Raw genomic sequence first — 27,925 nt, 5'->3', positions numbered from 1 at the left:
CAGCTCGTCTGCAACTCCGGCGAGGCCTTTGAAGATCAACTGTCCTGGAGGAGCCAGTATGGCGAGGTCTACGCTCGCTGCCGCTGCCGGTGAGTGCTCTCGGACAGCGGGGAGCAGCAGGCTGTCTCTGCGGAAGGTACCAGCTGCCTCGCCTGTCTCGGAGTCCCTATGGGGTGTTTGATCCCGTGGGCACTTTCCCAGCAGGTCTCGCAGCAGCTCTGCGGGGCTGTCACGGTCCCCTTCTTGCCAGGTTGAGCGTCCAGGTGGAGCCCGGCGCCCCCTAACCACCCCCGGCCGGGATGGCCCCCCGCCAGCCCGAGCCTGCACAGTGGCCGGGGTGGATCCAGTCCCCGCTTCGAGGGCGTAGGTTCCTGAAGCCCACCTCCCTGGTGCTCCGGCATCTGGATGGTGTAGGTAATGACATCTATTTATCTGACGCGGCCTGGGCGCTTCACTTAAAGACCCGACCCGCAAAGTTGGGCACTTCTGTCCCCACGTTATAGCTCAGCAAGGTTTTGTTAATGTGCCAGACGTCCCAGAACTGGGGTCTCAGCCGGCCTGTCAGACCCCACAGCCCCTGCTCTCCACTGCCTGGCGTGGTCTGGCTCCCATTGATAAATTCCCTCTTCTGAGCACTGATCAATTTTCTGCCCACCTGGGTTGCTAAACTTTTTTTTACAAAAAGAATTTTTACAAAGTTAGTTTTCATCCTTTATTTTAGTTCCTTTTTACTTTGGGTTTTTATTCAACTCTATTTCCTTGATGAAATAAACTTAGTCCATCTATTCAACAGATTTATTATTTAATACCTGTGTGCATCAGAGCCAGTTGGGGACACGGAGCAGCTCTGGTTAGGTGAGGTGGAGAACAGATTTGCTACCTGTAGTTGTTTTTTTTTTTTTTTAAGCTATTGAATTTTAGCCTTTTCCAACCACCTACTCCCCTCAGTTCCTGCCTATGAATTCCCATAATTCTTTCTTTAACCCTCTTATGGCACCTAGGTTTTGCCTTGTATTGTAATTATTGTTGTTTATCTCCACTATTACATTCAAACTTAGAGATACTGACTTTCATCCTCTCACAGATGCCTTGCTTAGAAAACTACCATATAGATGTTTACCATGAACTCCCTAACCTGGCCTATTTTGTTCCCAAAGGAACAAAAAAGTTCCTGGTTTTGTAACCTGGCCTTCTTGCTCCCAAAGGTAACCAAGTAAGGGTTTGTAGGCAAAAATCATCATCCCTGTTGGAAAAAATATAATAAAGCCAGACCTGGCTCAGCAGTTCAGGTGGGCCAGTAACAGAACTGATTCAGGCAAGCATATGTTGTAGCTGCGAACAGAGCCTGTGAGCAAGGGCTCTGGGGTTGAACGAACCTGGCTTCAGATCCTGCCTTGCCGCAAATGAGCTGGGTAACTTAGGGCACATCATTTACCCTCTTTACCTTTCAGACAGTAAAATAGCTCACAGGATTGGTGTGCAGAGTAGAGTAAATGTAAGTGTGAAGAGCTTAATATGGGATGTGGTATATATATGATATGGTAGTCTTGATATTAACTTGGAGACATGGTCCAAAGCCGAAATCTTTAGTAAAAGTGTCATCCTGTAAAATATAAATGAACTAGTTAAAATCCCAAGCTGAAGTTCTGTTGTTTGCTTGCCTCTTTTTCAGAAGAGCGGCAGAGAAAGCTCCAGGAGTATCTAGCAGCCAAGGGAAAACTGAAGTGCCAAAACAGCAAGTGAGTCTGTCTCCCACAGTTACACGATTCTCGTTGCCCTGGTTGCTAATAGCAATTTAAAGCCCTGTCAAAGGGGCATTTCAGTTCAAGCAGGACAAAAACCTCTGGGCGGTAGCTAGTACATTGGTGCAGATTGAAGCATTATTATTGTGACAGTCTCCAAAGAAGGAGGGAAGGATCTACAATATTACCTACCATGCTGGAAGCTTTTCCTGTCCCTGCTTTTTTTCCTGGGAAAGTAGTTCTTGTGAAGGCACCGTTCAGTCCGCCATAGCCGCACGAGAACATCCTTCCGCCTGATGGTGTTCCTTGGTCATTCTCAGAGCACAGCGATTTTCAGCCTTTTCCTCTCTTTACTCATTACTAAGATTCAGCAGCACACCAAAAAGTGTATCTTTTGCCAATCTAACTGAAACAATAGGCATAATTTTAATTCATTCATTCACACCAGACAGCTATTGTTGTGTTGGCTATTGCCATTTTTTTATTAGACAATCTAAGGTAGAAGAGGTCAGTGCTCCTGACTAAATAGTCAGGTACTGCATGTTTTAAAAATTCTTGTGGCACACCGCTTGAAAATCACTCTTAGCACTTACTCTTGAGGTGGACGTGCTATGATCGATTCACTTTTATCTTTTGTCAACATCTTGCCATCTTAGTGATGTTATTTATCCCTCTTCTGAGCACTGATAAGTTTTCTGTCCACCTGGGTTGCTAAACTTTTTTTTACAAAATGAATTTTTACAAAGTTAGCTTTCATCCTTTATTTTAGTTTCTTTTTATTTTGGGTTTTTATTCAACTCTATTTCCTTGATCAAATAAACTTAGTAAATTTATTCAACAGATTTATTATTTAATACCTGTATAATATATTGCTGGTAGTTCTGAAGACATGGTGCTTAGCAAGACAGAGCAGTCCTACCTTGGCTGGTGTGGCTCAGTTGGTTGGAGCATTGTCAAGTTAACCAAAAGGTCACGGGTTCAAATCCCAGTCAGGGTACATGCCTAGGTTGCAGGTTCATCCCCAGTCAGAGTGCATATGGGAAGGCAACCACTCAACATTTTCTTTCACATGGATGTTTCTTTCCCTCTCGTCCCCTCTCTCTAAAATCAATAAGCACGTCCTCAGGTGAGGATGGGAAAAAAAGACAAAGCAGTCCAGCCCTCCCAGGGCTTACATTCAGGATGGAAGAAACAAACATCAAATCATGGTCAAAGTGCCTATTAGCCTGGCAACTGCTTTTGATCCATGGAGGTTAAATCCTTCCAAATCCTCTTCTACTTTCCTATCCCGTTTTGCATTTTCCGTCTCACTAGCTAGATTTTATATATGCCTGGGGTTTTTTTTTTTTAATTATATCACTTTTCCCCCTGATAATTCACTATTTAGAGATACTTAAAACAAGATTTTTTAAATTTGTTTGGCATTGTATCTCCAGTGATGAGCACATTGCAGTGTTCCGATGTTGCAATTAATAAGACTGCAAATATAAAGAAAAGACATTGTTAGAATACTGTGTCGGTGTAGGACATCTCTGAAGGGATCACAGATAAGTGGGTAAGAGCAGGGATGGTCTCTGAGGAGAAGAATAATGGGAGTAAGGAAGGGAGGATAAGGAGACTGCACTGAATATCATTTTGAATTATTTTACCATAAACAGAAATTTTCATGATTTAAATTTCATTTTTAATCACTATACTTCCCAGGTCTTGGTGATCCTTCTATACTAAGAATTAATCTTATTTTGTCTTTTATAGGCCTTATCTAAAAGCCAAGAATAATTGCCCAAATCCTCTGCCTTCCAAATCTGTAAGTAGAAATTAGACTTTTAAAAAATATCTATTTTGTATGATTAGTAATAAAAATAACAAAGATGTTAGCAACCTAAAGAACATGTTTTACACAAATATTTTTTGTAACTATAAGAACAGTTCAAGGGACAGAATTGTTTTTGGAAAGTACAACATATTATAGTTCAATTTTGATAACTCAAAAAAAAATCCTTAAGTGCACTTCGGTTTCTTCATAGCTAACATTTATTGAACACCTACTATGTGTCTGTACTCTTCTCATTTGTATTAACTCATTGAGTCCTTGCAGCCTTATGAGGTAGGTACCGTTAGTAGCCCCATTTTACAGATGAAGGAACTGAGTCACAGGACAGCTATTAAATGACAGAGCTGACAGCCTGTAGTCTCAACCACTTTGGGATGCTGCTTAACAAGGACATATTTCCTCATCAGTTCCATTCAGCTAGATTGTGGATAGAATGGAAAAGTATCCCAACATATTTAAGGTCTAATGGAATATTTATTCAGCTATAAAAAGTAATGAAGTATATGTGTGGCATGAGTTTATGGGAACTCTGTATTTTTGCACTCAGTTTGCATGTAGACCTGAAACTGCTCTAAACATTAAAATTTATTAAATAAAAAATAAAATAATGAAGTACTGGTACATACTGTAACATGGGTGAGTCTTGAAAATGTCATGCTAGGTGAAAGAAGCCAGACAGAAAAGGCCTTGTACTGTATGATTCCACTCATATGAAATGTAAAGAATAGCCTGCTCTATGGAAACAAAGTAGATAAGTGTTGTCAGGACCTATGGAGAGAGGGAAACAGGGAGTGACTTAACGCAAGTATGGGATTTCTCTGGGGTGATGAAAATGTTCTGGAATTAGTGGTGATGGTTGTACACTTTGTAAATATACTAAATTATATGTTTTAAATTTTTATGGGATGCAAATTATATCTCAATGTTTTTAATGTACAATAAAGAACAACTAAGGAACAGCGCATTTTGATACCAACCTCCCTGCCTGAGCAGTAAGTGATAATGGAGAGATCAGAGATGGATATGAATGTTGGGACTCAGAGAGTAACCCAGCTGTAGCTATGTGGGTGCACCGTCTATCTCTGTTCCCACCCCAGCAACACCACAGATACCCATACAGCGCTAGAGTGGACATCGCCTTGCCCTGAATGCCAAGTGGCTCTGGTGACAGACTTTCTTTCCATACTCACAAAGTTTATATAGTAATTCTTGAAAATATTGAATGAAACATAGAGAACGGTAGCTCCTGCACTCTCATATCTTCCTCTGGAAATATATCTTCCTCTGGTTCTACAAACCTCTGCCAAATTCACCTTGCTGAGTAATTGCTTTCAGTACTGATGGTCCTGTCCTTTACCATATCAATTCTTCTTTTTAACAAATGAAAAAGCACTTTATTTTTATTTTTTATATTTTTTTAACTTTATGTGTTTTTTTAATTGTTGTTCAAGTACAGTTGTTTCCATTGTACCCCCACCCAAGCCATCCCCGCTTCCTACCCTTGATCCTACCCCCCCTTGGTTTTGTCCATGTGTCCTTTATAGATGTTCCTGAAAACCCTTCCCCTTTCCCCTCCATTATCCCCTCCCACCTCCCCTCTGGTTACTGTCAGTTTATTCTTAATTTCAATGTCTCTGGTTATATTTTGCTTGCTTGTTTGTTTTGATTAGGTTCCACTTATAGGTGAGATCATATGATATTTGTCTTTACCGCCTGGCTTATTTCACTTAGCATAATGCTCTCCAGTTCCATCCATGCTGTCACAAAGAGTAGGAGCTCTTCCTTTCTTTCTGCTGCATAGTATTCCATTGTGTAAATGTACTATAATTTTTTGATCCATGCATTTACTGATGGGCACTTAGGTTGCATCTAGCACTTTGCTATTGTAAATTGTACTGCTATGAACATTGGAGTGCATAGGTTCTTTGGAACTGGAATTTCAGGGTTCTTAGGGTATAATCCCAACAGTGGAATTGCCAGGTCAAAAGGCAGTTCCATTTTTAGCTTTCTGAAAAAATTACATACTGTTTTCCATAGTGGCTGCAACAGTCTTAATTCCCACCAACAATCAACAGTGCACTAGGGTTCCCTTTTCTCCACATCCTCTCCAACACTTGTTTGTTGATTTGTTTATGATGGCCATTGTGACCGGTGTGAAGTAGTATCTCATTGTGGTTTTAATTTGCATCTCTCTAGAGATGGCTAGTGATGCTGAGCATCTTTTCTATGTCTCTGGACCCTTTAAATGTCCTCTTGGAGAAGTGTTTGTTCAAGTCCTTTACCCATTTTTTAATTGGGTTTTTTGTTTTCCTAGAGTGGAGTAATGTGAGTTCTTTATATATTTTGGAGATAACACCCTTGTCTGAGGTATCATTAGCAAATATATTTTCTCATATGGTTGGTTCTCTTTTCATTTTAATGCTGTTTTCTTTAGCTGTGCAGAAGCTTTTTATTTTTATAAGATCACATTTGTTTATTCTTTCCTCTATGCCCCTTGCTCTGGGGGACATATTGGTGAAAATATTGCTGCATGGAATATCTGAGATTTTCCTGCCTATGTTCTCCTATAGGACTTTTATGGTGTCACAACTTATTTTAAGTCTTTTATCCACCTTGAATTAATTTTTGTATGGTGTAAGTTGGTGGTCAAGTTTCATTTTTTTGGATATAGCTGTCCAGATCTCCCAGCACCATTTGTTGAAGAGACTATTTTTACTCCATTTTATGCTGCTTCCCCCTTTGTTGAATATTAATTGACCGTAGAGACTTGGGCTTATTTCTGGGCTCTCTATTCTGTTCCATTGGTCTATGTGTTTGTTCTTATGCCAGTACCAGGCTTACCAGGCTGTTTTGATTACAGTGGCCTTGTAATACAGTTTGATATCAGGCATTGTGATCCCTCCTGTTTTCTTTTTCTTTCTCAAAATTGCTGCAGCTATTCGGGATCGTTAATGGTTCCATATAAATTTCTGAAATGTTTGTTTTATATCTGTGAAATATGTCATTGGTACTTTAATAGGGATTGCATTGAATCTATAAATTGCTTTGGGTAGTATGGACATTTTGATGTGTTAATTTTTCCAATCCATGAACATGGTATATGCTTCCATTTATTGATATCTTCCTTAATTTCTTCAGTGTTGTGTAGTTTTCTGAGTACAGGTCTTTTACCTCCTTGGTTAGGTTTATTCCTAGGTATTTCATTTTTCTTGTTGCTATATCAAATGGGATTTTTTTTTCCTGATTTCTGTTCCTGATATTTCATTGTTGGTGTACAAAAATGCCTTCGATTTCTGAATATTGACTTTGTACCCTGCTATTGAGCCAAATTCATTTATTAGGTTGTGTAGTTTGTGGGGAGGGGGAGTCTATAGGATTTTCTATGTACACTATCATGTCATCTTCAAACAATGACAGTTTCGTTTCCTCCTTTCCAATTTAGATGCCTTTTATTTCTTTTTCTTGTCTGATTGCTGTGGCTAGGACTTCCAATACTATGTTGAATAGGAGTGGTGAGAGAGGGCATCCTTGTCTTGTTCCTGATCTTAGTGGGAAAACTTTTAGTTTTTGCCCATTGAGTATGATGTTGGCTGTAGGTCTCTCATATATGGCTTTTATTATGTTGAGGAATGCTCCCTCTATTCCCACTTTGCTGAGTGTTTTTATCATAAAAGGGTGCCATACCTTATCAAATGCTTTTTCTACACTATTGATACGATAATGTGATTTTTGTCTTTCCTTTTGTTTATGTGACATAATATGTTTATTGATTTTCGAATATTATACCATCCTTGCATCTCTGGGATGAATCCCACTTGATCATGCTGTATGATCTTTTTAATGTATTACTGGATGTGGTTTGCCAATATTTTGTTGAGGATTTTAGCATCTATGTCATTAGCGATATCGGCCTGTAGTTTTCTTTGTTGTGTCTTTATCTGGTTTTGGGATTAGGGTGATGCTGGCTTCATAAAAAGAGTTTGGGAGTCTTCTATCTTCTTGGATTTTTTTGAATAGTCTGTGAAAGATAGGGGTTAGCTCTTCCTTAAATGGAAATTTGTCCATTTCACCTAGGTTTTCACATTTCTTGGCATATAGTTCTTTGTAGTAATTTCTTACAATCCTTTGTATTTCTGTGGTATCAGTTGTAATCTCTCCTCCTTCATTTCTGATTGTGTTTATTTGGGTCCTTTCTCTTTTTTTCTTGATGAGTCTGCTTAATGGCTTGTCAATTTTGTTTATCTTTTCAAAGAACCAGCTCCTGGATTTATTGATCCTTAGAATTGTTCTTTTAGTCTCTGTGTCATTTAATTCTGCTCTGATCTTGGTTATTTCCTTCCTTGTACTTGCTCTGCGCTGTCTCTGTTGTTGTTCCTCCTATTCTTATAGCTGTAGGCTTAGGTTGTTTATTTGAAGTGTTTCTATCTTTTTACATAGGCCTTTATTGCTATGAACTTCCCTCTCAGGACTGCCTTTGCTGTGACCCATAAGTTTTGGGCTGTTGTGAGTTCATTTTCATTTGTTTCCAGAAACTTTTTGATTTCTTCCTTGATCTCATTCTTAACCCATTCATTGTTTAATAGCATGCTATTCAATCTCCATGAAGTTTAGTGTTTTTGAGTTTTTTCCTTGGGGTTCGTTTCTAGTTTCAGTCCCTTGTGGTCAGAGAAAATGCTTGATATGATTTCAATTTTCTTGAATTTGTTGAGGCTTGTTTTGGTCTATCTTTGAAACTGTTCCATGTGCATTTGAAAATAATGTGTATTTTTGCTTCTTTGGGCTGAAAGGTTCTATATATATATCAGTTAAGTGCATTTGATCTAGGACATTGTTCAATGCTGCAGTATCTTTGTTGATATTTTGTTTGGAAGATCTATCCATTTTTGACAATGGGGTGTTAAAATCCCCTACTATAATAGTGTTGCTGTCAATATCTTTCTTGAAGTCCTCCAAGATTTTTCTTATATATTTGTTTGCTCCTATGTTGGGTGCATATATTTTTATAATGTTTAGGTCTTCTTGATGGATTATTCCCTTGAGTATTACAAAGTGTCCTCCTGGGTCTCTTTTAATGGCCCTTGTTTTGAAGTCTCTCTTGTCTGATATGAGTATTGCTACCCCAGCTTTTTTTCCTGTCCATTTTCTTGAAATATTTTTTTCCAACCCTTCACTTTCAGGCTGTTGAGGTCTTTTGTTCTGAGGTGGGTCTCTTGTGGGCAGCATATGCATGGGTCATGTTTTGTTATCCATTCAGCTATTCTGTGTCTTTTGATTGGAGCATTTAATCTATTGGCATTTAAGGTTATTATTGATAGATACTTATTCATTTTTCCCCCTTTATACCTGTGTTCCTCTCTCCCTTCACTCTTTTCCTTTCTCTTCTTATAGTAGTCCCTTTAGCATATCTTGCAATGCTGATTTGGTGGGGATGTATTCTTTCAGCCTTCTTTTGTCTGGGAAACTCCCTATTTTGCCTTCCATGTTAATTGAGAGCCTCGCTGGGTAGAGTAGTCTTGGTTGCAGGACTTTGTTTTTCATTACTTGGAATCTCTCTTGCCATCCTCTCCTGGATTGGAGTGTTTCTGCTGAGAAATCAGCTGCTAGCCTTCTCGGAGCTCCTTTGTGTGTTACTTCTTGTTTCTCCCTTGCTGCTTTTAAGATTCTTTCTTTGTCTTTAAAACTTGGCGTTTTAATTATGATGTGTCTTGGAGTTGGCCTCTTTGGGTTCATCTTGATTGGGACTCTGTGCTTCCTTAACTTCCATGTTTTTTTCCCTCTCCAAGTTCAGAAAGTTTTCTGTCATTGTTTTTTCAAACAGGGTTTTATTAGTCATTTTTGTGCAGCTGTTCTACCCAGGTGTTTCTTTCCACCTTGGCTTCCCGCTCACTAATTCAGTTCTCTACTTCATCCAGCCTGCGTGTAATTCTTTCTACTGTGTTTATTTTTTATTTCTGAAATTTTACTTTTTATTTCTTCCTGGTTTTGTTTATAGTTTCTATTTCCTTTTTCATACTGTTATAGGTCTCACTCAGTTCCTTATAGTTGTCTGTGAGTTCCTTGAGCATCCTTTATAACCATTACTTTGAATTCTATATCTGATAGTTTGCTTACCTCCATTTCATTTAGCTCTTTTAGTAGGGAGTCTTCCATTCCTTTTGATTGTAGGTTCTTTTTTTGTCTCCCATTTTAGGTGACTCTTTGTTTGTGTCTGTGCTTCCTGATATTCCGCTTTGCTAGCTGTCTTTATAGAGTGAACTTCTATGGTGGGAATTCTATGGGATTCAGTGGTGTGGCCTTTTTGATCCCCTTGTGTGAACACTCTAGGTTTGCCCCTTCTTCTGTTTGTGTGGGCTGTCTTGTTGTACTTGGGTTTTTACCTGTTAGTGGTTCCTCTGTTGATGGGTTCTCTTCTCCAGCGTGTATGCTGATGCTCACAGCTCCTACCTAATCTTCTATGCGATCAGTGGCAGGGGGAAGGCAAAATGGATTAAGATAGCAGGAGAGTATTCTATGGGAATTAAAGTACCAACAAGTAGAGGAGATAGGATATCCTTTTAATAAGTATAGTGTTAACTGTGATATTTCACCCAACTAGCCACTTTTTATAAAAGGTGAAAAAGAGATAAGACTCTTGTTAGAGGGGAGAAAGGATTGTGAGCTGGATCTAGAAAACAGTGCTTGTGCAAGGTTAGGTGATGAGATATAGTGAGAGTAAAGGATAGAAAGTAGGCATAGTGTACGAGAGAATAGAGTTAACACAACAGTAATAAAGCTCAGAAAGATTGTGAAATGGGCCAAGACCAGGGAGGGGTGCTGTGTAGTATGTACAGTTGTATGGAACAACAATTATTTACAGTAGTACTGGAACAGCAATAATATGACAAGAAATACATGATTTGGATAACAATAGAAAGTACATGATCAAGAGTAGTGTGTTATTAGAACACTAGTGAAGTGAAAGAAGGAAGATTAAAATACAATATGAAAGAGAGAATAAGAAAACCATTCAAACAATGCAGTTAAACAAAGAAATAAAACGGAGAAAACAGAAAGAAGAGGACTAAAAAGTGCTAATGAAATAAAAGAAGTAAAAATTATTTTAAAATAATATTAGTACACATAAACAAATGCAAGTTCTATAGGAGAGCAAAGTGGAATTTGTCTCAGTTTCTCAATTATTGGGGTTAGCTTTGTGTTCCCTCTTTGGATCTGTCTCTGGACCTTCCACAGCTCCAGGTCTTATTGTCTCACTTGGGTGAAGGAAAACAAACAGAGAGGGAAGGGGGCTGGGTGGGGGGAAGCCTCCTGCTGGCTTTAAATCCACTGAGCAAGTTCTGCTGGTCTTCCTGGATGCCACAGGCAGGGGGGCCGGGCGGGGCTTCGCTTTTCTCCCTATGGTTTTGCCAGGATGGGGGCCAGGTCTGGACCGTAATCTTCACAGTTGCCCAGCCTCCAGCCCAGGTCCTCTGTGAGCTTCCGGCCCCCACCGTCCATCTGCGCCAGGCTGGCACCTTAGTCTGCCAGTTGAGCTGCGATCCATGCAGTGCACCTCCTCCTTGCTCTTTGCGAGCCGCCACGCTGGAGCCTGCCTCCGGGCAAGTGGCACCAGTCAGCCACCTTGTGAGCAGTGCACATCAGCTACCTGGTGAGTGGCACAAGCCAGCCGCTGTTCGAGACTTCCTTAAACAGTGGCTGAGAGCCTTTTTTTTTGAGTAAAATATTCTTATTTAAGCCCACTGTCCTTAACAAGTGCCCGGCCTCTCACACAGCCCAACTTTCTAACCAGACCAGAGACTATCTGGGTCCAGATCTGACATGGCCAAACGCTTCTCCCTTCTCCAGGTGTCACCTGGCTCCTCAGTTTCTCCAGTAATGACCTAGCCGGCATCCACAGTTCCAGTGGCTGAATGCCACCTCTGTGTGTCTCCCACTTCATCTTTATTCCCCCCAGCGACATCAAGCACCCAGGTCCCTCCTGGTGCCGCGCTGCCCTCCCTGCTTTGGTAGGGGAGGCAGCTGGTGATCTAACTCTCCTCCAAGGAACCTGGGGCAGGCGCCGGGGTCGGGGCTGCAGCAGCCTTGGTCCCTGCACAGATCCCAGGGACCTTACCATCTATTTTTCAATGTTCTCTACAATTTTGGGCCTCCAAACTTCATATAAGCTGGGATTGCATTGGCTGTTCACTTTGTTCCTCAGAAGGTGAGCTAGGTGTCCCAGCTGGGCACAGGGAGAAGTGGGCTCCTCTCCCACCTACCTCACCACCATCTTTTCTCTCCTCCTTTATCTACCATATCAATTCTAACTCCCCTCCCTACTTTTCAAAGTTCTCTGTAACCTAGTCCTACCTTTCTTGTCCAAAGATAAATCACATGACAAACATTTACTTGTTAATAACATAGAGTTATTAACCATTTTAAGGTTTATAGCCTTAAAACCATCCTCAGTTTACAAATATGGCTAACTCTTGTGATGGTAGATGCTTATGGAGAGCTGTTTTGAAGCCTGTCAGGTGTCCCAGCATTTACCTCTGCCCTTGCTACTGATGAGCCAAAGGTTCTGGAGTGACACAGTGACCTTTACAAAGGTAACGTTGTCTTTAAAAAGTATTAGTGCAGTACAAAGGACTAGGAGGAATTTGGGTGGTACCCTAACGTAACTTTACTGTGTGTGTATCTTTCCAGGGTCCCACAAAGGGACACTTCACTGGGATGTAAATGGCGTTTAGCAAGTACTTGTTCGGTTGAGGCAAATTTATTTTTTTTTAAAGAGCAAGTTTTGTATGTTTGCTGCATCTCTGCTTAATTCTACCAAGCTGAAAGATTCTGATATTTCTAATAGGAACTCATTTTAAAAATCCTCTAGCCTTGGCTGGTGGCTCAGTTGGTTAGAACGTCATCTCATACTCCAAAAGGTTGCAGTTTGATTCCCAGTCAGGGTATATACCTAGGTTGTGGGTTCGAGCCCTACTCAGACACACGCAGGAGGCAGCCAATCAATGTTTCTCTCTCTCCCTCCCTCCCTTCCTCTCTCTCTGAAATCAGGGGACATATACTTGGGTAAGGATTTTTTTAATACTATATTAATGAGCCTATATTTTCTCAGATTTCAACTTCCATAAGTGAAATTCTAAGTAAAGTAACTATTTTTTATTTTAAAAACAGTGAGCTATTCTTGTGAATTTACTTTTTTGACATTTGTCTTTGTATTTTTAGAGTATTAAACCCAAAAAGGATGTTGCTTTGCCTGTCAAAGCTACACAACCCATCAACATTAAACTTCAGCCCAGACCTGCCAATATCCCAGGGTCCCAGAAGCCAAAGTTGGAGCCACCAAAACTTCTGGGCAAACGGCCGACTTCAGGATATGTTTCTTCCAACCCAAACTGTAAGCCCTCCAGCAGTCATCAGCAACGGCGCAAAGCTGGGTCATCCCCTGGAGAGCTGTCAAGGAAGGCTGAGGGGTCACATAATATACAGGAACCGCAAGCTACAAAGCAGCAGGTGACGGATCAAGAAAACGCTGCACACATAGACTCTGTGGGCAATGTCCCTGGTGAGGGTGAGTCCGTACACAACTTTCTAAAAGAGACGAACAAAGAAAACTTGCCCCAGACCTTACCGGACTCTGAGAAGCTGCCACACCCTCAAGTATGGACCAAAAGTAAACCAAAAACTAGCTCTTCTAGTCAAACCAAAAGCAGTCTGGCCCCTAAGCGAGCCTTGGGTAGAAGGTCAGTGAATCGTGCTGTTCTGAAAGACAGAGCTAATACGCGGTCTGTTGGGGAAACACAAACCAGGGTTCCACCACGAAAGTCACAGCAGCTCCCTAAAGGAACAGCTCTTGTGAAACCAGGAGAAAAGCGCCCAAAGGCAGTTCCCTCTCCCTTTGTTCAGACCCTTACTAGGCATCAAGCATCACAGAAACCAGGGGTCAAAGACATGAAGGATATAAAGGTTAATAATGATCAATATGAAGGTCTAGGTGGAGCTAAGTTACCATTACATGCTGTTACTGAACAAAAAGTGGAACGTACCAAACGTAGGACCTGCCTCAGTCTACTTCAGGGAGGATTTCATCACAGACATCCACACATTAAGCAAGACCAGAAACCCACTCAACCTCATTCTAGGCCCCAGACATCATGTGTGCAGCAGAAATCCAAAGCTGTGAGCCGCAGGCCTGATGTGGCAGTTGGCAGCTTTACTTCCGTCATTCCCAACACCCCAAGCACAAGAGCAAGTAGAGCCAAGGGGAATAGACACAGCAGCAGCTATCAGCAGAAAGCACGGACCCTGGACTCCAAGCTGAAAGGTACTCTTCCCCAGAATCATTGTTTAAACAAGACAGCTCCCAAAACTCAAACTGGTGGCACAGCCATGAATGGAAGAGGAGTCCTAAATAGAACCCAGACTAACCCAGATGTTAAGAAGAAGATCACAGCAGAGGATCGAAGGTACGTTGCTTTAATTCCAAAATTGCAATTTAAGGTGATTAGGCAAATTGACCATCAGGAGTACTTGCTCAGACAGTAGGCCATAAATAATGGCTCCTGGGTCATTTTTAGCTTCAACCCTGAGAAAAGAAGATTTGACCCAAATATATTAAATATTAAGGCTTGATAGAACTGAGTGGTACCTATGGTGTGTTGTAAATCACCTCGCTAACTTCCTTTGTGCTTGAAGCAGAATGATGGAGTAAAGGAGTCAGGGTTGCAGGTGTAGACAACTCACTCAGGAAGCGCTTAAGACTGCACAGCAAAGGAAGATGGCCAGGAGGAGGTGGGGAGATGCTAGTCCCTTGTCAAGCTGACCAGGGGTTAAATCCAAAAAAGTTATCGCGGAAGAAAGAATAGGAAACTTTTATGAGTCTGAGCAGGCAAAGTTGTAGAAAGTCAGTAAGGCGGCGAGGAGCAGTCATAGTTACGGTTACATGTCTTCATGCATTTGTCAGAACATAGGACTGCACTCTAAAATATGTGAATTTTACTGCATGTTACTGAACTCTTCTGTGTTTTAGGTACTGTGCTAGGCCAGCCAGGGTTTTTGCCTTCCTAGAGCTTGCATTCTTGTGGGGAAGACGGGAAATGAACACATTGGTTAACTAAGACAGGATAATTACAGATAACTTCCTAGTCAGGAAGGACTGGAGGCTGATAATGCCAAACCCTGAGGCAGGGATGAGCTTGGTCAGGAGGCCGAAGGGACACCCGAGCTGCTGGAGGGTAGTGAGGAGAGGGAGAGGAATGCGGCATAATCTTGGAGAGGCCGGCAGAACTCAGATTACACTGCCGTTCTCCATAGAAAGCATTTTCAGTTTCATTCCTGGCAGTGACTCAGTCTGGCTTGCATCTTAAAGATCATTCTCACATTTGTGCACAGGCCAAATTTGCAGCTGCAGCATTTCAGGCAAAAAGTGGCAGTGCTGTGATGGTGCTGGAGTGCTGTCCACACGGTGGTGTGTGGGATGCAGGGAAAGAAAGCTCTGGTCAAAGACAGCTCCTAGTGTTAGGCCCGCGCAACTGGGTGGATGGAAACACTATTACAGATCAGGGGCAGATCTAGACATGAAAATCAAGAGCATTGTTTTGGACAATACTAAATTTGAAATGCCTGCCAGACATCAAATAAAAAATATCAGTAGGCTGTGGGTTTTACAAAGTTTGGGGCTCCGGGGGGAGGTCTGGGCTAAAGTGTACATTTGTGAGTCGTGATCTAGTTGTGCTTTGAAGAGGCCAGCGAGTTTACGTCCACACTCGGGTCTGCAAGTCTTGATGGCTCCCCAGCAGCAAGCAGTCTGTCGGCTGCTGAGAAGCAGGGGTGGAGACTGTATAGTGTGTGGGCCGGGGAAGAGCAGGATTAGGACTTGTCAGCATCTTTCAAAAAGAAATTATTGGCCTTGTTTAGAGTAAATGTGGTCATGAGTGGGCTAAGGAACTGGGTAAAGTGGGTCACTCTGAGTGGCCAACACCCTGTGGAGGGCAAAGTGCAGGTTGGTGGGTCTGGTCAGTGGCCGATAGAAAGAGTGTGGTGAGAGAAGCGGAGTGCTGAGTTAGCGATCTCAGAAGTGGAAGGCAAGTGTCAGAAGTAGCATACAGGTGAAATGAATGTTTTCAGAGAAAAAGAATGAATAATCTTGAAGTCAAAGGACTTGAAGACCGAGATGCCAATCACCTCTAATCCTAATAATGCCACTACCTTCTGAAGAGGGGGCAACCCCACTGCTGTCTGGACCCATTTGTAAATTGTTTCCATTCCAGTCTCCTGGCTTTGTCTGTAGTTAAAGGTGTGCAGTGATAGTACTCAGTCTTTGCCCATCCTAGACCCTGAAGCTTGACCATGTACCCAAAAACCTAAAACCATTCTTCCCTTTTAACTGCATAACAGGAAACAGCTGGAAGAATGGCAGAAATCTAAGGGGAAAATGTATAAGCGGCCTCCGATGGAACTTAAAACAAAAAGAAAAATAATAGAGGAGATGAATATGTCATTCTGGAAAAGCATGGAAAAAGAAGAAGAAGAAAGGAAAGCACAACTTGAATTGTCCAATAAAATTAACAGCACTCTGACCGAATGTCTGCAGCTCATCGAAGGGGTGAGTGAGGAGGGTAATCTCCAAAGCTTTGACCCAGAGACATTTTTCTTTCTTTTTTCCTAGATTTTATTTATTTATTTTTAGAGAGAGGAGAAGGGAGGGAGAAACAAAGGGAGAGAAACATCGATTTGCAGGAGATCAGTTGCCTCTTGCACACCCCCAGCTGGGGACCTGGCCCACAACCCAGGCGTGTGTCCTCAGTGGGAATCGAACTGGCAGCCATTTGGTTCACAGGGCAACAGTCCATCCACTGAGCCACACCAGCCAGGGCCATTGTTCATAACTATAGTTAAGGGGAGGTCACCTCTGTCAAACAGAAACTTAGCTACTCACTGTGGGAGATAATTTTGTGTGTGTACATCTTTTCAGTTCTGTCCACGGTCATTTGTCAACTTAGGGTTTGTATTTCTTGGGCCATTTTAGTAATTCCATGCCTTTTATGTAAATCAAATTTGTTAAAGAGCTCTCTCAATGTTTTGAAAAGGCCATGTTTGGGATTTTATTGATTATTTTTTCTCCTACATCAATGTCTACATCTCTTTTTATGTTTATTGTCCTTTTTCTAGTTTTTTTTTTCCATTGAAAGCTTAGATCATTTATATTAGTCTTATTTTTTTAAATACACTTAATGCTATAGATTTGCCTCTGAATTTAGCTTTGGTCATATCCTTCAGGTTTGATAGGTAATGTTCTTTATCAATTAGAGTCAAGTCAGAAAAATAGAAACCACAACAGGTATCATAACACTACAAAGAACGTGGTGTTAGGACTGGTTTCACAGTGTCTCACATGAGGTCCCTAGAAGCAGCCCCTAAGAGGAGAATTTGTGTGAAAGAATTTATTAGGAAGAGAATCCCAGGAAAACAGGGGAGAGTGGGATATGGGGCCGGGACTAGAAGGAGGCCAAGCAGGGTGTGTACCCAGCAAAGTCCACAGAGGGTGACTGTGGCACAGTCCCACAGGAAGCTCTGGGGACACTGGGAGTCACACCATCTCAGAGCTTGTCCTGATCAAGAGCACTACACAGATGAATGGCTGCCTTGCAGGGACAAAAAGTCCCAGACACTTGTGAGTATGACACATGCAAAGAGGTGCAGAGGCTGGCTGATGGACATAACAGCATTTTGTGAGCGTGTGTGCACAAAAATGGTGAGGGGGTCATCAGAGGGACATGGTGCTACGCACAGTGCTGGACCCACACTCTGGGTCCAGGAGAACCAGGAGATGTTGGGGGTATCAGATCTAAAAGCTAAAAGAGCCCTGGCCAAGTGGCTCAGTTGGTTGGAGTGTCATCCCATACACCAAAAGGTGGAGGGTTTGATTCCCAGTCAGGGCACATACCTAGGTTGTGGGTTCGATCCCTGGTCAGGGTGCCTACAGAAGGCAACTGGTTAATGTTCTCTCTCTCTCTCTCTCTCTCTCTCTCTCTCTCAAATCAATAATTATATCCTCAGGTGAGGACTTTTTTTTTTTAAGTATAAAAGCTAGGAGAGACAAACCCTGCTGGGAATGGAACTCCAGCTATAAAGAGGCATACTGCCCAGAGGAAGCTGGTGCTACAGAGCTGGAAGGGGCCCTGCCAGGCTGGGCTCAGACCTTGAGAAAAGAATGCTCCCCCATTGGTGTGGGCAGGGTCTTTGAATGCCAAGGAAAAGGAGAGGTCGAACCAGTTGCTGCTGCTGCGGTGAAGTACCATAGCTGACTGATAACTGCAAAGAGGAAGAGGAGGACCCCTCTCCTCTCCTCTCCAGCTCTGCAATCTCCCTAGCGCCCCATACTGGCAGAGCCCAGCCAGGAGCTGTTGTCAGCAGAAGGTGGTTTACAGAACTCTAGCCCCAGGGTCACAAAGCAGAGGAGAAACAGGGTTTGGAGCTAAGAGACGGTAGCTTAGTAACTGACATGTAGTTCTCCTTGTTGCTCATTTCTAACAAGTTTGAGGATTTCATTTTTAGCATTTTAACCCCAAAGTTATCTTCAAAAGTATCTTCTAACTTCCAGATGTGTTGGGTTTTTTCCTGGCTATTTTAATTTTTAATGTACTGCATGGAATTTATTGACATTTTCTTGTCTTAATGTCTGATCAGTCTTGGTGAGCGTTCCAAAAGTGTTTGCAAAGAATGTGTATTCTCTGTTGAATGGAAAACCGCGTGGGTATCCATCAGAACAAACAGAAACTTTAAATAGCACAACTCTTTATTTGTGTTTGTTAGCTCGTCTGTTGCTTTCCAGAAGAAACATGCCAGAGCCTCTCCCTGGCACTCTGATTGATGGTTTCTCTTTGTATTTCTGTCACACTTTTACTTCCCAATTTTTAATTAAATTAACCAGGGCAACATGTGATAACATCATATAAACTTCAGGTGTACAACTTTATCACACGACATCTGTGTACTTCCTGCATTGTGTCACCACCTGAAGTCTAGTCTCCTCCCGTCACCGTTTCCGTTCTTTGGGGATGTGCACAAGGACTCATGGCTTGCTGCGATTTCTCTTCTACCTGATGTTTTAATCTTGCCACACCTGCTTTTTATTTTTTTTAGCTTTTGTAAAGTAAATCTTTTTCTATGTCTCTAATTCTAGAAGTATGTCTCATATGAATACATACAGTTGAATTGTTTTAACCAAATCTGGAATTCTCTGCTTTTCAAAAAACCCATTTAGCTCATATATATTTATTGTAATTACTCATATGCTTAAACTTAGGCCTGCCATTTTTATTTTGTAATTCAATTCACATAAATTCTTTTTTAAATATTTTTTAAATTTATTTTTGGAGAGAGGGGAAGGGCGGGAGAAAGAGAGGGAGAGAAACATCAGTGTGAAAGAGAAACATCAATCTGTTGCCTCTCATATATGTATGCACCCCAACCGGGGACTGAACCCACAACCCAGGCGTGTGCCCTGACCAGGAGCCAACCAGTGACACTTTGCTTTGTGGGACAGTGCCCAACCAACTGAGCCACACTGTCAGGGCTGTGTGAATTCTTTTTGATTTTCCCTTTTTTCTGTGTTTGATCCACTTTACTTTATTTCATAAAGAAAGTATATAAATTAAAGTCACAAAGGAAAATGGTAGGTGTAAGTTCAAACATGGTACAAGAGTTACATATCATATTTTTCATCTAGTTACTTTTATTTTAAGTCTTCCACTTGAATTCTACAGTTTATTCACTAGTCACTTCATGATTTTTGAATGGTGAACTTTCTGAGGCCTTATGCTTGTGGCCCCGTCATTATTTTGCCCACATGTTTAAATTAGATTTAGTCTGGCTGGGGGAAGTTCCTAAATTCAAACTGTTTTCCCTGGAAAGTTTGAAGTTACTGTTTCATTTTGTTTCTTGCATCTGGAGTTACTGATTTATTAAAGTTGCTGTCAATCTAATTCTTATTCCTCTGTCGACAATCCTTTTTTCCCTCTCTACAGGTGGTTAGGATTTTCTTTTTGTCCTTGGTTTGCTAGGTATGGTTTTCTAGGTATGGTTTTCTATGTAAGGACCTTTCAATCTGAACACTGGCTTTCTCGGTCAGTTCTTGGAAGTTTTCTTCTACAACTGCTTTGAGTGTGTGTTCAACTTTGTTCTGTTTTTCCTTCTAGAAATCCTCTTACATGATATTGAAATTCCTACATAGCAGATATATCCTCCGGAACTTACCTTCTCTTGTATACTCTCCGTTTTTTTGTTTGTTGCACTGGGTTCTGCGAGAATCCCACTTCTGGATTTTCAGCTCACTGTTTCTTCTTCAGCAGCATCCAAGCCACTGTTTGCCCACGTGTTGATTCTCTTCCATAGCAGCCGGTTCTGGTTTCACGATAGCAATATTCTCTCATCACCCTGAAGATACTGACTACGGTACTCTTAAAACGTATTCCTCTTTGTTCCCCCAACTATTGGCTGCAGTGTTTATCCCTCTGGTTGGTGAGTGTTATGCCTCTTCATGTAGTGTCGGTGCTTCTTGACGGTGAGCTCACCTCTGTGTCCACCCCCCAGCTCACAAGGAGTAGGAGGTGCTGCTTGGCTGAGTACACTGGTACCTGGCCCACGTTCCTCCTGGTCCATTTCCCTGTGCTGCTCTGGGTACCAGCCAGAAGGGCACCAAACCAGTGAAGCCACTTTAAAGTTCCTTTTTGTGGGATTTAACCCTCTTTCATATACTCCCACACACATCCCCATCGCACGCACACGCACACACACACACACCCCTGTGCCCTTGGCACACCCGTGCCACCCTTACGCTTCTGTTAGAGTCATACAGAAGGCCTGGTTCTGTCCCGTGTTCGCATTGCTGTGAGTGTTGGTTGGTGAACTCTGGGGTTTGGGTTCGGTTTAGTTTGGTTTCATACCACAAGAAAATGTAGAACACATTCCTTCCTTCAGCTATGGTAAACATTTTTCTGTCTGTTTGGTCTCATGTAACTCTTCAAATTTTTCATCGTCCGTGTCAAAGCTCATTGAAATGTGCTATTTAAATGGGTGCATCTTATTATGTGTAGACTGAACCTTGGTAAAATTGTCCTATTTTTAAAGTTCAGTTTTAAATAACAGTTGAGCAGACTGATTTCTGCAAACCTGCTCTGCAGATAGCAGGAGACATGAGTAGCAGTGAGATGGTCGTAATTTCCTTTGGGTGTTTTTCTTCCAGGGTGTACTTTCTAATGAAGTATTTACCGTATTGTCCAGTATTCCTGAGGCTGAAAAATTTGCTAAGTTCTGGATCTGCAAAGCCAAGTTCTTGGCAAGTAAAGGCACGTTTGATGTCATCGGACTGTACGAAGAGGCCATTAGAAGTGGGGCAACAGTGAGTGTCTGTCTTGGGTGGGTGATTTCTTGAAAATTCTCTCTCACATGGGTTCTGTTGTTTGCAATATGGCAGTTATGTAATATAACTTCTAATTCACTTCCGAAAGTTATATACGGAATGTGACGTACGGGATGCCCTTTATGAACATTGTCATTAAAATATTTATGCCAGAGAAAGCAGTGTTACCTGTAAGCTAATAGAATCACTTTTTTGTTAAGTGAATGTGTCTCGCTTAACGCTTACTGCATAAATACACACTGACGGAGAGTCGTAGCATAGCAAGTTATAACATCAATATTCGACACTTACAAGGCCATGCCTCACCATAAAGAACCTGGAAATCTGTTAAACCCAACACATCAATATCCACAAACCAGTAATTCAGAGCCATTGCGTGAAATTCTTTTAATTCCAAAACCTGGTAGAACTATCTCTGTATAATTTTTAACAAAAAAAATCAAAGAGTTTTACAGCTCTTTTCCCTTGCATGTTGCTTTCTGTCATTGTGTATTCTACGTACCATTTGTGATTGTTCAAAATCAGTTGTACCTGCACATAGTTTAAACGGCCACATAGTTTGACAGGTTCTTTTAATGGAGCCTCTGCTCCCCTCACCTCCCATTTCTCGCTTCCCAGAACAAACTGATTATTTTTCAATTCACCTCTGTAGTTTCTGGTAACATGCTTATACTGCTATTTCCCGATTTTTCTGTTTTAGACGTGATTTGTGGACTTCCAAATATGCAGGATTAGGATTTAGCCTCTTGCACACACACCTGCACAGACCCCCGACACGCTCACACCCCGCTGTGACCCTGGCGTATCTGTGTCGGCCTTTGTCCTTCCATTGGAGTCATGGGAGCCCGGTCACTATTCCGTGCTCACATTGTTACGAATGTGTAGGAAACGGAGGAGTATGTTGAGCCACGTAGTTTATACCATGATTACTTTGTCTCTCAAGCACAACTTTCTACTTTTCCTGAAATTAATTGTTCAGTTTTCTGAGTGTTTATTGTATAATTAATTCCAAAACTCTTCTCTAATTGTCTACATTTCTTTATTCTTTCAAAACATCAGACATTGTATTAATTTCTTTTTCTTTGAGGCCTTTCTCCCAGACTCGTGTGACCTGTCCCAGTCCTGACAGGCCAGCTTTGCCCCAGTCCTCACTGGCTGGCATGGGGGCTCCTCTCCCCTTCGCCCTCAGTTCCCCTTCTGTCCGCACCTCTCAGTTCCTAGAGGCATATCAGTTTACTTCCCGCATTGCCTGCTTCTTCTCTCCCTCCTTCTCTCTCTCTCTGGTCGTTTGTTTTATTTTGTTCTGTTCTCTATTGTCCATTAAAGGCTCTACTCAGATGCTAGTGAAACTGGGCTGTTGGCATGTAAAAGCTTATTAAAAGATCTGGGCACCTGCGTGGGGCTTTACTGTGGTTGACCTGGCTGGGTCCATTGGTGGAAGACCCCCTCACTAGCAGTACTTTGGCCCTCCTCTTAGACAAGTCGTGTTCTCTAGAGAAGACTCTGCCAGTTTCCTTCCTAGAGCCAGGAACAGGCCACCGGTGTTATGGGGGGAGAATAGAGTGGGATTCTCGACCTTCAGCAGGAGACTTTCCTTAATCCCTTCTTTTCAGTAAGTGCCCCCACCCTTCATCATGCAGGATGCTCCCCAGAGACCTGGAGAAGGTACTCCATGTTCTGTTGGGGGTGGGGCACAGACACCAGGCTGCATGGAGCTCAGGGTGCAGGGTGGACTGGGAGACCTGGCTGCTCTCAGAGCAGATGTTCAAGGGGCCTCCTGATCCTGCCCACCATCCATCCCTGAGCCTTTCAGAGGCCCTGGGGTTGGATCAGGTTATTTCTTGGCCATACTGCCAGCTTTGAAGTCGGCTCTTCCGAGTTGACCCGGTTGGTTATTGCTTCCCTCGATATTCCAGCTTCCAAAATCTTGTTGCTGTTTCTTCTCTCCTAATTTTTGTAATTATTTCCTCCTTTTAATCCCTTTTTTTAAAATCAGAGTTTCAAGAAGAGTTAGAAACAAATATTTTTCTAATACATCATCTTCAACTAGAAGCTTGTAAAAACATAAAGGACACTTGATGAATATTTTAATTCAGGTTCTTTACAATATATTCTGTATAATTCTTTCCATTTCTTTAAGCTTCACGCAGTTTAGATTTTATAAAAATATCTGGACACCTTTGCGTTTATGCCCTGTTGTCAGTTTATACCTACTATTTATTTGACACAGGATTCAGGTCAGAAGACCCACCTCCCTTGCAGTGTCCTGTGAGAACGCGCAGCTCATTTGTGACGCGCTGCCTTAGGGCATGGCTTTCCGACCTTGGCAAAGGAAGGTTCTCTCGGCTAATTTTATAGAAAAATTAACTTTTTTGTCATTTTTTTAAAGTTATATTACCAAATAAAAGGTGAAAGAATGAGAAGGCTGGGAGAAAATTGCCCAAAATGCTAACTAAAGGTTGTATTTAGGTGATGAGATTATGGGTGATGTCTTCGAAGCTTGACCTATTATTAATTTTTTTGTTGTAATGAGGTATATGACCTTTATGATAAGAACCGAAATTAACTAAGACAATTCATAAAGTGTATGCCACGTTTCCTGGATGGCTGTCTTCATCTCCTTGGGCCGGGATCCTTATATGGAAGCACATCTTCAATGGGGCCACATGAGTCAATAAGAAAATAAATTCGTTTTAGAGAAGTTTCATTATAGACAACTTTCCATCAATTCATCTTTCCATTAAAGTCGAACATTGCAGCATTTAACCAACATTTTCTTTGCTCCTTTATTTTTCCCATGAAGCTGTAAGTCTGAAACTTTTTAAATGTTATTTATATTTAGACAAGAGATTTTTTAAAAAGCAAACATTTTTATTACATAAGTTCATTTGATGTTATATAGAGTTTCTTAGATTATTTTTTTCAGGAGTGTTTTTAATACTGTTCATGTATTTTCCTTCCTTCCAGCCAATACAAGAGTTACGAGAAGTTGTTCTTAATATTTTGCAAGACCCAAACAGAACCAGAGACGGTACTGCTATCTTGATTTAAAGTCGTTCCCCTTAGTGATACAAGTAAAAGTCATTGAGGGGCACCTATGAAAAAGAAAAGAAGTCTTCTGAAATGCCTCTCCCCTCTTGGTTTCTGTGGTCTGGGCCTCTCGGCCAGTATCATCAGCTGACTGACTTTCGTCATTAGAAGCAAATATACTGCTCAGCACTGAGCGGCCTGGACAAGAATGTCCTGCTTCCCGGGAGTCCTAGGTTACAGGAGACAAGCGGCTCTTCTGAGGCAGAAGGGGGAAGTGGCTCGGCTTAAGTCACAGGTTTCATCATAACAAACCCACCAGCACTTTTCCATCTAAATTCACATTAGCTCTTTAGAAGTGGCCATGGCAGCACTCTGCCGTGCGCTCAGCATTCCCGTCACTGTAGAACCTCTAGAGGACTCTTCTGTGAGAGATACTGTGCAGATACAGTGGTGGCACATTGTAATTGCTGAGAGCGGTGGTTCTGTGAGCAGAAGGAAAGCAAGCTACCTTCAGAAGATAAAATGGATTATCTTTATGAGTTTAGAAGGTGACAAATCTTTTCTCTCTAAGAGTAGATTTAACTTTGGGCAGCAGTCATGTGAGATTACAGCTACTACGGCCTTTTGAGAATAAGGTTACACAGTAGTCATGCTGAGTGGCACTCTCACTGGGAACGGTGCTGAAATTCAGGTGTCTGTTTATGATACATGGCAATATTCTTCGAAAGGACGAAAAGAGAAGACAGGAATCCATGTTTTCCTACTTGTTCACCCCTATTGACCTCTCTTGGGGTCTCAGCCTCAGTCACAGTATCTGCCTGTCTCAGTCTAATTTCCTTCCTTTTATTTTGGTTATTGTGATCGGGGTGGCATGCAAATTGGGTTAACACAAGACATTTTCTCACCCACTGTCCAAGGCGATAGCCAGGGTAAGGATAAGGAGGGGATTGGGTCAAGTGAATTAACCCTAGTGAGTCAAGAAAAATGGCCCCCAGGGTATGGTGTACAGGTGAAAGGTCAGTGACTGGTCTCTAAGAGAGCTCTCTAGAGAATGAATAAGAGACTGGGGCTATGTTCAAAGAGGCTGGTGGGGGACGGAGGGACCTGGTCAAGAGGCAGCCTGACGCAGCAGGGCACTGGTGCAGGGCTTAGCAAGAAAACAGATTGTAGGTCCCGCTGCAAATCAATTTATCTTTTTTAGTATCTGGGGTCAATGAGGAAATCATCATATAGAGTCAATCCACTGATTTTTGGTTAAGTACTAAATAGTTAAATCTTGCATTCCTTCTTGACCTTGCATACACAGGAATTACCTCGAACTCTGTGGTCGCTGAAACCAATATAACATCCACAGAAGAGCTGGCCAGGGACATGGAATCTGGAAGAAAGTCTTGTCTTTCTCCAAAAAACAGAGAACAATTTCCAGCAACACCCCAAATAACCAAAGCAGAAGAGGATAATCACCCTGGTATCAAATTACAGGTGGCTCCCATCCCCAGGTAAGCACACCTAAAGCAGGCTTCCTGCTCACAGGTCCAGTTCTGTGTCTCCTCCACAGATCCAAGTGCCAGCAATTTTTGGATACCTTCTGCCTCACAGGAGGACCAGGTGCTCTAATCCAATCTTGGCATTCAGGGAAGGAGCTGCGGGTGAGGGGAGGATGGGTATGGATGGAGATCTCTGCCCTTTCCCTGCACACTCACCGCCCCCTCCCACAGTCCACGTGAGAACTGGCCTGCAGCCAGGGAGGTGCTGCTGGAGTCAGGAGGGTTTGGAGTGGGTTCCTCTTCACCCTCACTGATCCTGCACTTGCAGACCCCACCCTCCTTTCCTGACAGCCTAGCACAGATCGGGTGGGTGGGCGGAGCACCAAGTGCCAACAAGGGCCACCTCTGTAGCGGTGCGGAGGAGGGGCAGTGAGCAGCCCCATAAGAACAGGGCGGGTGGTTGGGTGTGTACTAGTTACCAACCACTCAGAGTATCAGCTGGCTTTTTAAAAGTGTAAGTTTAAGGCGGATTCCAGAGTAATTTGAGGAACCATGTCAGGGTTTCCACGTCATTTTCTAAACGTTAATGTAACATGAATCTCTGTTCCTGATCTTGAAGGGAACTTCCAAGCAGGAGCACCAGGCCTCTTCCAGTCCTGACCTCCTCTCAGACGCGGCATGTCCCCACCACAGTCAGCTCACGGGTGGGGGCAGGCGGGGCTGCCAGCTCTGCGCATGCGCATGCGCATGCGTGCCGTCAGTGGCCTTGCGCGCGCAGAGCAGAGTCTGCATAGTTATGGCTCTGCAGCCTCCCCTCAAGGCTACTTTTTATTGGAACGCTTCAAAATTTACAGGGAAGGTGCCCGATTTGTTTCAATCTGTGGTTTGATTCATCATCTGAAAATAGATTTTTTTGATAATTTACTGTCAAAGCTAGAAAAAGTCTTAGATTTCGTTAGTCCAATCCCATTTGATGTTAGGCCCACTTTCCTCAAAAACCTGTCCATTCTTTTGAAAGTTTATGGACTAAACAAACACCAAGTGCCAAGCAGTTCACTTTGAATATAAAAGCCATACCTTGCACTTCATTCAGTAACTCCCTCTCCTTACCCCATCTGAGATCCGGGGACACCACCCAGTTCATGCAGACGATCAGGGAAAGGCCATCTTAGGGTGAGAGCTGCTCTAGACATCACTCCTGCATTAACCTACATTTAAACATCTATCGTGTTTTATTAATGGAATGAGAAAAACAAAGAATGAGTGCAGTTTCAAAAGACGTGACAAAGTTTTCAGTGCACCTCTGTTGTCTCTCAGAATAAGTGGAATGCCAGAAGTGCGGGACATGAAGCTGATCACCCCCGTGCGGCGGTCGGCGAGGATCGAGCGAGCAGTATCCCGCTACCCAGAAATGCTGCAGGACCACGACTTAGTGGTGTCTTCTCTCAACGAGCTGCTAGAAGTGGAAGACACAGAGTGTTTTGTATTCCGTAAAAATGAGGCTTTGCCTATAACATTAGGGTTTCAAGTCCTCGAGTCATAATTTCTGGATGGTTTTTATTAAAGAGGTATTTCAGGTCCTCCATGAGATAAGAAATGCCCTCATCCAGCGGACCTGGAACGTACTGTCATGGACGCAGACTCTGGACTTGGATGGTAGCTCACAGGGCTCCCGCTCAAATTTCTGCATCCCACAGAAAGGCCTTTGGCTTTTTTGTCTGAAGTTGTAGTTTGCCAGTTGAACAGCGTGCAGAAGTTTCACACTGTGGAGTGCGAATCTGTCCCCCAAGTATGGTAAGGGTATTGGGGGGTGGGGCCCCGTGTGACCGCTCTTCCTCCCTGCACAGCCACCTTAGCAGAGAGGGAAGGCCTCCCAGCACAGACCGTGTGAGCTTAGATCGGATGGGACATGGCAGGCCACTGGTCAAGTCCCCTCATTTTACAGATGCATTTATACTCACTATGCCTTTGCTCAGAGATCACAAATCACTTACATGTGACCTTTGCCTTCTGTCACCGTGTCCTTGTGGTAAGGGGCCACTCACATCCTTTCTGTACTAGTTGTCCTAGTGAAACAATCCTGAATTGGGATGGTCGCCTAGCTGTTCATATCCAAACCTAACTTTTGCATTTGTTATTCAGAAACGCTTTAAATAAAAACAAGGGGAGGGGTGGGGAGGGGACACTTGCTCCCTCACTTCAATTCTCTGCTCTGCCAGGGAAGCCACACACAGCAAGCTGCCCGTCCTCCTTTCTGGGCAACTGCTCTTGGGAAGGGAAAATCAAAATCACTATGTAAATATAATGTGTAGAACCCTGGTCGACGTATTTTAAATTTAGCTTTCTGAATATTTAGATATTAACCGAAAGAATATTAAAAACTTTTTCCTGCTTCTTCATTTACCTTATTACAAAAAAACGG

General features: G+C 42.5%; 1 protein-coding gene across 3 annotated transcripts; it reads left to right on the top strand.

Annotated features, from left to right (window-relative positions):
* CKAP2L (cytoskeleton associated protein 2 like) lies at positions 1–27,897 on the top strand. Of its 3 annotated transcripts, none has more exons than XM_024558548.4 (9): positions 1–89; positions 1,673–1,739; positions 3,498–3,549; positions 12,790–14,030; positions 15,961–16,168; positions 20,810–20,965; positions 23,954–24,017; positions 25,323–25,515; positions 26,821–27,897. In XM_024558548.4, exons 1-9 carry the CDS (start codon positions 59–61, stop codon positions 27,044–27,046), a joined length of 2,238 nt encoding a protein of 745 aa, XP_024414316.2. In that variant the 5' UTR covers positions 1–58; the 3' UTR covers positions 27,047–27,897. The 3 variants fall into 3 exon arrangements, with proteins under 3 accessions (XP_024414316.2, XP_071077626.1, XP_045049845.2); XM_045193910.3 differs by lacking the exon at positions 1–89 and adding an exon at positions 149–414; XM_071221525.1 differs by lacking the exons at positions 1–89; positions 26,821–27,897 and adding an exon at positions 148–414 and having other exon boundaries at positions 20,810–20,982; positions 25,323–25,506.
* Positions 27,898–27,925: the final 28 nt, after the last annotated feature.

Source organism: Desmodus rotundus, chromosome 5, assembly GCF_022682495.2.
Source record: "Desmodus rotundus isolate HL8 chromosome 5, HLdesRot8A.1, whole genome shotgun sequence".
NCBI classification, from domain to species: domain Eukaryota; kingdom Metazoa; phylum Chordata; class Mammalia; order Chiroptera; family Phyllostomidae; genus Desmodus; species Desmodus rotundus.
This window is presented reverse-complemented; position numbering and strand designations above follow the sequence as displayed.